This window comes from Scaptodrosophila lebanonensis, unplaced genomic scaffold (assembly GCF_003285725.1).
Source record: "Scaptodrosophila lebanonensis strain 11010-0011.00,11010-0021.00 unplaced genomic scaffold, SlebRS2 tig00001415-arrow-pilon, whole genome shotgun sequence".
Lineage (NCBI taxonomy): Eukaryota > Metazoa > Arthropoda > Insecta > Diptera > Drosophilidae > Scaptodrosophila > Scaptodrosophila lebanonensis.
The window spans coordinates 6,587,586-6,600,118 of NW_022060742.1; the positions used below are offsets into that span (position 1 = coordinate 6,587,586).

The 12,533-nt window shown below is 33.8% G+C and overlaps 2 protein-coding genes across 6 annotated transcripts in view; one reads left to right on the top strand and one right to left on the bottom strand.

Annotated features, from left to right (window-relative positions):
- The window catches only part of LOC115632971 (phosphatase and actin regulator 2), a 188,274-nt gene that overhangs the window by 40,167 nt on the left and 135,574 nt on the right, over window positions 1–12,533 (top strand). For 2 of the 5 annotated variants that reach the window (XM_030530272.1, XM_030530273.1), the window contains exon 1: window positions 10,777–10,969. The exons of 2 other annotated variants lie outside the window; for them this stretch is intronic. The gene's annotated coding sequence lies outside the window, so the exon portion shown is untranslated. Of the gene's footprint in view, window positions 1–10,775; window positions 10,970–12,533 lie in introns of those variants that run through there. One more of the 5 variants, XM_030530274.1, reaches the window with a different exon arrangement.
- On the bottom strand, window positions 1,764–2,912 carry LOC115632974. The gene is made up of 2 exons (XM_030530284.1): window positions 2,901–2,912; window positions 1,764–1,982 (listed from the first exon to the last, which is right to left on the bottom strand). The coding sequence occupies exons 1-2, from the start codon at window positions 2,910–2,912 to the stop codon at window positions 1,764–1,766; spliced, it is 231 nt and encodes a 76-aa protein (XP_030386144.1).

Consider the following 12,533-nt stretch of genomic DNA (forward strand, 5'->3'; position numbering starts at 1 on the left):
ACTATATAAGTACATTCATAGATATAGAGTGTGCGTGCGCCTGAAAGCATGCCACACAAATATGCAAATTTTGCAACGACGCCGACGCATGTGAATAAGCATGTGTGTGTGTGTGTGTGTGCGTGCATGTCCTAGACAACATAAAGCAACTTAGTTGCCATAATTTGCACATTTTAGCAACGCATGCCAGCGATAGAAGCGCACGAATTTGCACTTTGAATGCAACGCCCGAAAGGATCCCACATGATATACGACCCAAAAGCGAATGCGTTTGATAGCAACGCAAAATGGCAATAAACAAGTGAGCAACAAAAGGTCAACAACTACAGTTTGGCTTCTACACGAGGGATACAATGCCTAAAGACAAACTTCCCTTTGGACCGTAAAGAGAGCTTTAAGGCTGTACATGGTTCATAAAAATGTACTACTGGACTTGTTGGTTATAATGATTTATTTATTTATAATATTAATTATAATTTTCTCTTGGAATAAAAAGCCCTAAATGCCAAAACAAAAAACTACAACCACACACACATTCAAAACAGACTGTTCCATCAATGGAAATATGATTGAATGGATTACATGGATTCCTATTGATCGGGATGTGGATTTCCTACCTCTATTAGGCGTGATTAGCTTTCTTTATCCTTGACTTACATTCAAGTCCATCGTACATCAATTTTCTATTTCTAAATTTTCGAATGCCTGCATCTGTTCAAATGTATTCGTTCCCGAGGCGGACTGAATAACCCCACAGGTTTTAATAAATGTTTGAACAAATTTTCCAACTTTGCTAAGATGACAAAGATACTGTAAATGGTCTGAGAATACCGTAAATAATATAATAATAAATAATAAAGCTAACTATAACTACCGATAGTACTTACGAGTACTTCTACAAAATAAATACGTTTCTATCAAAATTTATCCAAAATATCCAAGTTACGAAAAATAGTTACAATAGAATTAATTTAAAAATATAAATAATATAGTGTTCTTTTGTGTATATAGTATGACAAAATCTACTAGAATTGGCAACCTTCAACAAAGTTAAAAAAAAAGTTATTAGTTCGTGCGCAAATGTTTACGCGCATAGCCATCTACCGATTTAAAATCCCTTATCACATTCATTAAAATATTTTCTCGGTGGATGCTGCATCACAGTACTTTCATTATATTTTCTGGGTATAGAATATACAACTGTGTTGAAGGATTTGTTGAGAAATGCTTAAAAAATACAGATTTCAATAACGATATCCTACTAATCGATGCCCATTTGATACTAAACATAGTTTTTAGTACTCATTACTCGATGCCATTATGTACTTAAATTGTTCATTTCATGTTAAAGTTGCTTATTGCAATTGTTTGGAAACTTTAAATAAAATTTAAGAGCCATCAATTCAGCATAGAGAAATGATACTATACCCGTACTACAAATTTTTTTGTAGACCATACATTTTTGTGTGACCATATTTCAGCTGCTTGCCATGATTTTGTTTTTCGAATGGGAAAAGTCAACAAAACTGTTGCAGCAATTCAATTAAGAGCTCAAAAAGCATTTGCCACACAAACACAAACGCATTGATTGCACGCTAAAAGTTCGACGGATAAAGCAAATGGACATCAAATAGTTAGACTGTTTCTCTGGTTGTTTTCATTTTCGTTTTTATTTGGCTTTGGCTTTCATTTTGTCAATTAGAGTCGTCAACGAGTGGCACAGTTGTGTCCCAGCAATGCCGAGAGCCTGCCACAATTACCTCTTAACGTCTCAGGTACAGCGAGCTGTAGGGGTAGGCGCTATAGGCAGCAGCATAAGGAGCAGCATAGGTGCTGTAAGCGGCATAAGGAGAGGCAGCGTAGACGCCACTGGTGTAGGCGGCATAGGGCGAGGCAGCAAGCACCGGAGCAGCAGTGTAGCTGGTCAGGAATTGCGGCTTAGCAGCGGCCAAGGCAACAATGGCGAACAGGCAGAGAGCGAACTGAAAAGAACAGAAAAGGATGGTTGTAAAGAATTACACTCACAAAGACGAAGAAGACTTAAATATGCATTTGAAAAAAAGTCCAAATAGCTTGCCGTTGAATACGAAGCTCATTAACGATTATCCGATTGTGAACAACACTAAATAGCCAAGTATTTATGGGGCTTAACAGCAACAGTTTAACATTAAAAAATTATAATCTTCGAGTCGTTAACAGGCTTTACTTGTTGATTTTAATGCTCGAAGTTTCAGAAACTTTTGTTCCCATTTACTCAACAACTTTCATTACTATTCAAATATTCGATGCCATGCGATGTGATTTACTCATCAACTTTCTTTACTATTCATGTTCGAAGCTAACTTTTTGTCATCTACTTAACCACATTCTTTACTAATTGTGTTTAAAGACTCGATACCATTCGATTTGATTTATTTATCAACTATCCTTACTATTCATGTTCAAAACTCCCTTTAAATGTCATCTTCTTAATAATTTTCTGCACTAATTGTATTCAAACTTTCGATACATTTTGATGTCATCTACTTATCAAAACTCTACCATTTGTGTTTTAAGATTCGATACCATTCGATATGATTTACTTATCAACTTTCTTTACTATTGATGTTCGAAGCTACCTCTTATTGTCATCTACTTAACAATTGTCTGTGCTTGAAGTATCGATACCATTTGATTTCATCTTCTTAAACACTTTACTTGCTATTGAGCATTTAATTATTGAAAGATTATTAGAGCGGTTTTTTGAATTAGATTTTTAAACTGCTGTTTCTTTGTTTGTTTTGTTTTTTGTTTTTGAAGTGTATCGTCCAAGCAAGGAAATTGAAAACCGATTGATTCCTTCCCATTGATTCCTAGTTGATGATTAGCTCCTTTATTATCGATGCTGATTGGATACTTACAAACTTGAACATCTTGGCTGAGTTGGTTGTTTGTTTTTTGGTTGCTTGTGACTTTTGTGACAGAACAAAGTTGTATGATTTGCAAGTGCAGCAGTCGTTGCTTTTATACTAGCAGAAGACAAATAATAATGAAGTAGTACCTCCCGGGCATTTGGCTAAAAAGCTTCAAATCAACCTTTGTTGACCATGGCACGTATTTCTGAACGGTAGCCCGTTTTAATTTTGCTTTGGCAGTCTTTATGGCTGCCACGTGACCGGCATCTTAATTAAGGGCATGCGTTATGCATTATTTTGTGTGTTTTTTCTTACCACACTGCTTAACACCTTGCCCAGACTAATAAGTGGCCTTGCCTTGCATTCCAGTCTACTCGTGCTGTTCTAAAATCGGAAGTAATCAGTAACCAAAGCAATTGACCTTTGGCAATGTTAATTTGTTTCGTAAATTACACCAGACAGCAAACTGAAAAGAATGTATTCAACCTACTACTCTGAACTTTTTTCTACTCGTGGAACTATAGACTATTGCTAGTCTAATGAAAATATTACATGGTTACAGAAAGTGTTTTCCTTTAAAATAAAATTCGATATTGTGCCAGACAAAGAATCGAACTATATTAGAATATAATTAATTTATTAACTTTTATAAATTGAAATCCATTTCGTTACTCGATGCATTTTCAATGCTCTGTTGATTTTCGATACAATTTAGATTTAAAATAAATTTAAATACTCGAAAATTCGATATATTGTGTATAATAAATGAATTGGCGATATAAATTCGATACTTAAGAAACTAATACATTCTTGAAATTTTGTTAGCCTATAACTTTTCTGCTCCTTCTCGATTTCTGTGAAGTAGTTTTGATGATTTTCGATGCGATGTTGATTTATAAATCTTCCTAACTGATACCAAATTACGATACCATGTCGATTGCATTTCACATCTTAAGGATTTATAATTACAATTCTATATTTAATCCACGTAAGATTGGATTTATAATGCTTTAACATGCTAATACTAATTTGCGGAAACGTTTAAATATATTTTGTAGCTACATTTTTGTATCCAACATATATTTCTTCCATACAATATTTGTATTGATTAACAATATTTGGGGGCACTGCATATTTTTTTTTCACCATAATAATGGCAATTGTGTTAAGCAGTCTTTTTAACTTTTAATACAAAATTGGGTAACGCATAAATTTTTGATAACTTCTCGTGAATCAAGGACTAAAGCTTCCTACTTACTATTGATAACATATCTACTCTGTTTAGATTTGGTAAAAATTTATACATAACTATTAAAATAAATAAATAAATAAAAAAAATAAATAAAAAAATAAACCAAAAGTACGAAATGGTTTTAATAGCCCCGATAAAAATAACAGCAGTAAAATATTCATATTTGATGCGAGTGCTACATAAATTTTCGCATCTCGCGCTAGTTTTGTGATAATTTGTTACTCTCTGGCAACAAAGTTTGTTGCTACAAATCTGCAAGTAAACAAATTATTCATGCTGTGATGAAAAATGCGTTGTCTGGTGTTATCGCTGGCAAAAACTAAAATATATTACCGTGCTTTATATACTGCCCCAAGTGCTTCAATTAAGTGCATTTTGGTTGCATGTTGCTTATCAGCTTCAGTTGGCAGCCCCACTACTCCCCATAGCGTCCCCCCCTCCATTTCCAAGAACTATCCCAGTTCCATTTCTATTGTGCGATAGATGGCTACATATTTCAGTTTGTTCGTTACCATGGAGCTCCTGCCGGACACAAAGAATTCTGCAGCTTGCCGCCTTTTGTTGCAACAGCGCCTGCCCCCAGTCCCCAGCCCTCACTTTCCGCATCGTACTACCTTCAACTCATTTATGCATTCGCAACATGGCCTGCCCCATTGTTGTCGGCCGCCCCCAGCTTCGTTCTGCCTTCCCTGCTCCAGCGCCTGCCTGCCACTCAACAAACATTCAATTTGTCAAGTTGTAAAATTAAAGCATCTTGCCATTTTCCGTGTTCCGTTCTATTGCCAGATACTATATAGTACTACGGGTATACGTAAGTATATTGTGTGTGTCTGTGCGAGCTTTGCATTTTAAATACAATTGAAATTAAGTTGACAGCACTGGCATTGACATGATTGCAGCGCCACTTCAGATATTCCGGTAATTCTGCAGGTCCCAGTTAGGGATGTAAAAAATAAAACATCGATGTATCGAGCATCGACGATATTTTTAACATGATGCATCGATGTTATCAGATGTTTGTTTTCTTGCGATACATCGTCGATCCATCGATGTTTGTCCAAACATGGAACACATGTCTTGTTGGGCGGTCACATTTCTTTGTGTGGCTTACCGAAAAAGGTATATGTTCATTAAAATCTGTATTCTGTTTATAATTTGAATTGTTATGCATTTGATATTTATTTTTATTCGCATTTAATCTCACATTTAATATGCTTAAAATACAATTTAATGTGAAGCGTGGGATTGATTTGTTTTTAAAATTGTATATAATCATTTTTTTAAGTTAACCATACAAGTTCATTAAAAGTCAATTTTAATTTAAAATTTAAATTTAATTTTAATTTATTGGCTAACAACATTGAGTAAAATACTATGACAGTCTCTTTTGATATGTGTATAAGCATTTTTTATTTAAAACATCTCTGTTGATTTTCTTCCTGCGATGTATGGACCATCCATCAATTTTTTGTAAACAGACATCGATGGACATCAACATCGATGTTTTCCCTTTGACTTACATCCCTAGTCCCAGCTTCCTGCTCCCCCACCTCCCGCACCTAAAGCGTTCTTTGTCTCTCGGAATCTAGTTTGCTTGCTTTTGTTGATTCTGATTAGGCCAGTGGGTAGCGGTAGCGCCAGGGAAGAAGCCACTTAAAATGCATCCTTATGCCGAGAGGCTACTTGGCATCAACACTCTCCTTATTTTGTCAATTGTTTGTCACTTTGTCTAATTTTATTTAAATATTAGCTTAACAATAAAAGCAATAAACATGCTGGCATGCCCGGAATCTGAAATTTGCATCAATGATATAAAATTAATTAGAGCAGAAATTGGATTTAATGATTAACTGCAAATTTCAATGGGCTTTTGTTTTACTGCAAACAATGCTATTTCTGTACAAACACAACTATTTTATCCAATTAGTAAATGGGCAGGATATTCGTAACAAGAGCATAGCTTACACATGATAATGAAGAGTATTCCAGCATGTAAGGCGAACATTTGTTTGAAATATGAGAAGGAACCTCCTCCTTTCTGTATGCGCGTATACATTAGGAAGTTGTGGTATGAGACTCACTGCCATTAGGCACCTCTTTCCGCGTAACTCCTTTCTAGTTGAACGTGCTGGAAAGCACATGAAAATTTAATCGAGTTCCGATTTCCTGGAAATGAACAAGAAATAATAACATTTTAAATGCATTTTAGCTAAATTCTTTTACTTAGTTCCCCTCATTTTTCTTACTGGATTAAACCATTAAGCAACACGGTCTTAAAACCCATCAACGAACATTTGATATACTCCTATTTTAGTGAGGAATTGTCCGGATCTCTGCAAGAGGACCCTTTCATTTTATACAAATCAAATATCTAAATATGCAAAAATAATTGTGCTAAAAAAATGGTATTCAAAAACAATTAATTTTTTATATGGATTTTCTTTTCAGTCATTAAAAATATTATGATTGTACTGGAAATGCGAGTAGAATGAACAATTTTATTTAGGAACTAAAAAATATGACTGTATTTCCTAACATAGACGTAATTATTTTCAAATTATTCAACGAATATTTTAATTTTGTATTAAAGAAACAGATCACTCAAGTATTTACTGTAAAATTAAGTCGATTCTCATACTAGTGTAGCGCCAATACATCCATTTGTGTGTATATATATACATATATGTTTCTAAATAAACAAATTTTTCTGCCACTGATATTTGTTCCCTGTATCCAAAGGGTATATTATTCTACTCAGAAGCAGGCGTTGCAGATCCGCGAACATATGTATAGAAATATTTTTGAACAGCAGACTAGGTTATTCTGGACATGACATTAAATCAAAACAAAACACTCCCTTCCACTTATTCAGCGTTCTAATTTCCCCCCTCCATTTTCTATTGAAGCGAATGTAATACAAACCACTGTTAAGTAAACATTTGTATTTCAAAATGTAAACGTAAAGAACCCAATTATGGACTGACACTTTGTGAGCATATTCGGTTTAGTTTGACATCCACTGTGCAGCCACTTACAAAGTTGCTCGCATGCGATAGAAATGACTTATCACAGCTCTCAAACCGTAGGCAGTGCTGCTAAAACTTTTCGCTAGCCGTTCGTTCACTTCGTCAGCGTGGCAGTGTTGCCAACTTTCGATTACAAATAATAGCTAAAGAGCTGTCTAAGAAAAAGCTAAAAATAAGCAGGATTAATAAGTCTATTGCAAAATAGTATTCAATATTTAATTTTTCAGAATATCTCAAAAATATTTCAAAATTATTAAATATTTTATGATGAAAAATTAAGAGTAAAACAAATGCAAATAAAGTTAACTTTATTGATAAATACTTGAATTCGAATGTTCAATTATTAAGTTAACTAGTTAATAAATAATTGAATAAAAAAGTAAATACTGCAATTATAATAAAGCTTAGAAACGTTTTAGTTTCAATTTAAGCAATTTTAGTTAGTTAGTTTTTCGTTATGTCAGCTATATATTGAATAGGCATAATAATAATAATAATAGCTGAACGAGTGGCTAATATAAAACTATATTTAAAGTTAAAGCTGCTATACGATGTATAATCTGGTTGGTTGCTTTCTTCTTCTTAAAAATGTCATAGAAATGTGGATTACTTAAAATCTCTATATCTACATCATCTGAAAATTCATAAAGATCCACAACCAACATTGCATTATTTTTTCCCCAGTTATTGGAGATGTCCGCTTATGTGGAGCAAAATAAAAGTTGTGTTTGAAATGCTGTTATATTATTAAAAAAAAAATGCGTTTTATTAATGTATAGTAAAATTTCTTTTTTATTTGTATTTTGTTGATTAATTTATTGTGGTTTATTTCTGGATTTAAAATCTCTGAGAAAGTTAAGAATTTAAGGAACACAACAAACAAAAAGACTTTACTATAAATGCTATCTTGAGTACGAAATTCATCTCTCGATGAATGGGTGCGATCCTAAGATTCCTATATCACCGAACAGAAATATCGATTAATACTACACGATCTGGTGTTCCCATTCTCACGCTACTTGGAGTCTTGGGAAGTTCCTAATTATCATTCGATGCACTTAAAACTCATAATGTTTACCAGAGTAGGTAGACCGTGCCAGACAGGTCTTTATTTACACGGTTTTGATTTAACACGGTTTAATAATTTTTGTTTGAGTAATGAGGAATTTTAGTGCCTTTCTATGCAGTAGGTGTACATTAAGTGTACAGCGGTATTGCCAGTCCAGTCTAGCCCTTTTTTATAGAACACATTAAATAAATACATTATTCTAAATTGGTTTAAGAAAAATAAAGTGCAATACTTAAGTTTTTCAAAAAATGCCTTTAATTCCCCTAGCTTCAATTAGAAATCGAAAAACTGGCCAGAACTGGCGATAAAAATGGCTAAATGGACAGCACTGGTCTGCGTCTGCGCTTTAAATTTGCCGGCATTTTTGGACCAACCAGTTCCTGCGCCGACGCCTCCCCCCACCCAGACATGCTTCCGTTTCCTGTTATATATACTATATGGGCTGGCTGACTGGAGTGTGTGTGTGTGTGGAATGAAAACAAAAATAAATGCACTTGTACGTGCGTGCATATATATGTGTGTGTGTTGTGTGTGTGTGTTTAGGGCCTAAAAATAGCCACTTATGGAATTTTAGTTGAAATACTTTGCCGAGTGCTGGCCAAAAAGAATTTTGTTTATTTTGTTGTAGTCGTGCCGATGCCGATGCCGTTACTTTTTGCTTATTTTGTTTGTGTAAAATAAAACACAAGGAAATCAGGTGGACGAGCAGATTACTTTTGAAGTGCTTGGACTGCAACAACAATAATAAAAACAACAATAACAACAGCAGCAGGAACAAAGAGATCAATTTTGATTACTTCATTTGCGTTTGAAATCGTGCATATCGCAGGGTGGGTGGCTATATATCTACTATATGTATAGATATATAGTTTGCTTTGACTGACCGACGTTTTAACTGTCTGCTGAAAAGTGGCTCGTGGGGGGAAGGGGAGGGATGGGGCGTGCCCGCGCGTGTGTAAAACTAAATATTAATTTGAAATACTGAGAGGTTCATTGTGTGTGTGTTTTGGCTTTGTTGTGGTTTTGGATGTTAAGTGGAATGTAAATGGTTTTAAATGAGTGCGGCTTGTACAAAAACCACTGCATTTTATTTGTTTCCCATTGAAATGAGAATTGTGTGGCTATTTTCAATTATTTAGCTATGTAGACACAACAACAGCCAACTCACTAGCACATCAGGCCCCCCGTGCTACTTATATCTGTTGGATAACGTCATTCCATTGATTAGTTTAGTTAGTTTCGAAAAAGCAGTAACAAATGAATGAAAAAGTGCATATAATTTGAAAATAATTTGCACACAAATTTGCCGAAATTCACAAACAATGAGTATTTATAATAATTAGATGAATTTTATACTGAACACAATTTTTTGTGCAAAAAACTTTATGATTGAAATTTACTTTTTGAAAACTACTTGTCTAGTAGCACCAAATGCATACAAAATGAACTAACGTTTCCTCGAATAAAAATAAATAAATAAAGTGTTAAAACAAAATCAAAATTAAAAGAAAATACCAGAAAAAGGAACAATTAATCAGTACAGCAATTAATTTTACAAAATAAAATCTACAAATAGGATGTAGACAAAAAAATTAATGTCCATGCACAAACGAAGAAAAATTAATAAAAATACAATAAATGGCATTTTTAAAAATGTGTAATGTATCTTGATAAAAAAAAGTAATTCGGCTACATATAAAATACATTATAATAAATAAAATAAAATCAAATTATATAAATTTACTAGAAATTCAGCTTTATTAATGTTTAAAAAGTTTATAATACAATTTTAAAATACCTTTCAGGAAATTTGAAAATCTAACATGAAAAACTTTTAAGAAAATTTAAAATAAATAAACAAATTTGCTAGAAAAAGATAAAACTGTTAACATAATAGAATTAAAAAAAAAAAAAAACATTTTAACACAAACACAATTTGTATCAAGTATAATAATAATAGCTAAAAATCGAGCTATTTTTATACTTTTTATATATGTATAAACATAAATTTATTGAATGTTAAATTTGTATTGCTATTTTTGCAACCAGAGTTGAGGGCATTGTTACATTCCTTATTCTAATTACCGTAACTTTGTTATTATGTTTATTTACATTTTTGCCGCTCGTATTCATGAATTTCTCTCTCGCTCATTTCTCTTTCACACACACACATTTATACTAACGCACACATCGCTCTTTCTGAGCGAGCGTCGCAAAGTGAGCAGAGTTGCCATATCGCGCAACGGTGAGCGTCGCGCGTTGAATTGTAACTAAAATTGTATATATTTTTTTAACAAAAAGCTAAATTAAAATCATTGCAAATAAACGCCCAACAAAATAATAAATACAAGTTTTAATACAATGTACTCATACATTACATTTGAAGAGCGCATACACTAATACCAAATTTACGTTCCACAGCTTCCACACATATACACGCACGCACTTCGTCCAACTTTTGTTGGTGTTAATTTTTTTTAGTTTGCAATCGCCGCTCGTCGCGTGTGGATGTTGTCGGAGAGCAGCGAATTAATGAAGTAAGCGTCGATTGCGTTTTGTACCTCGTCTCGTTCGTTTACGTTTTATAGTTTTGTTGTACGCCGCGCGCTTTGTGCACTTTGCGTGTATGTGTATATTTTTGTATAAATAAATTATTAATAAAATCAGCAAACAATCAACATACTTGCTATATATATAAAAATATTAATAACCACGGCGTCTAACAAGTGTAAGTGAGTGAGAAACAAACCAAACAAAAAGAAATAAAAGGGAAGCCGCCGCTGGCAGCGGAGGCAGCAGCGTCCCAAGAATGTGGCTTTGACGACGATTTGAAAAAAAATTTCACACTGTTGTGTTCAATAAATTGGTTTTTCATTTCAAATTAACAAAACATGCCACTAAAACATATCTAAAACAAAGTGCAAAGGCAACAGCAACAACAACAACAAACGCGCAGCGCCCAAAAAGAAAATCCGGTTTTACAACTTCTGCTGTGATCGTGCGCTGACATCGACGCCGGCAGCGCAGCGGCTGACGACGCATTCTCGACAGCGCGGCGGCGTCGCAGTCTGCGTGTTTTTATTTTTTCTTACATGCATTTATTTAAACCACAACAACAACAACAAAAAATGCAACAATTTGTTTAGTTGCATGAAAACATATTCATTTCTATTACTTTTTCTATTTATTTTGTGTACACACCTGGCCGCCGGTTCACAGACAGACACACACACACATACAGGTGCGCAGTAACAAAAGTTTTGCCTTTGTGTGTGTGAGCATTTCAAATTTTCTTTTTTGACTATTTTCGTATGCATACATACATAAATAAAAACAAAAGTATACGTCTATACAATGTATGTTTGTGTACGTACACACATAGATATATTTATATTTTTTTTTAGACATGTGCATTTTTTCCGGCCGTTTCCATTGTGCTTTGTTGTTGTTTTCGTTGTTGCTGCGCATCGTCGCAATCATTAAAAATAACATAAAAATCGAAGGAATAAAGAAAGTGAAATCGATAACAATAACAACATAAAGTGAAATATTCAATAATATAATCAAAAGATACAATCAAATGTGCAAAACATTTTAAAAGTGTGAATACAAAATTTCGAGGAAATTGAAATCAAAAACGAAAGCATTTGAACGACTTTTCAGTGTTAAATAAACAATAATCTATAGATTTATTCGTTGTTATTATTTGCATAATTTTTCATTGTTGTGCAGATGTTTTTTTTTTCCATTCTATTACCGTATGTCTCCAAGTGCAATCAGCGCGATGAAGTGTCGGAATTTCTTGTCATGATAATTGTTTTGGTCAGGGCTGGGTGTACGTACGACGGGTATTTTCTTATCTTATCCGTTCGAACAAGTCGCGTAAACAAGCGCTAATGGCGGATGGCGTAATAAATCGACCATAGAGGAACACAATAACATCAAACTATGCGCAGTACCTCTCGGTTGTCTACACTCCTATGCGGTTTTCTTATCAAAAATAATAACATTAAAAAAAGACAATAGAAATGTCTGTTGATAGCCGACATTTGCTTACTCTTATAAAGCTAGTTGCAGTGGAAAGCGATAATTTTTAATTCTACAAGACTCTTTGTTGTATTTTGATATTCTAGTTAGTTATGTTTGAAATTGTTTTTCGAATTGACTGCGAAATATGATAGAAATGTTAAATTGTAAAAATCGATCAATTTTCATATTTTTGGCTTTGTTTTCGAATTCGGCCCTATCCTTGCCCTAGAATTTGTTTTGGTGGTATATTTGGGGCAATATTC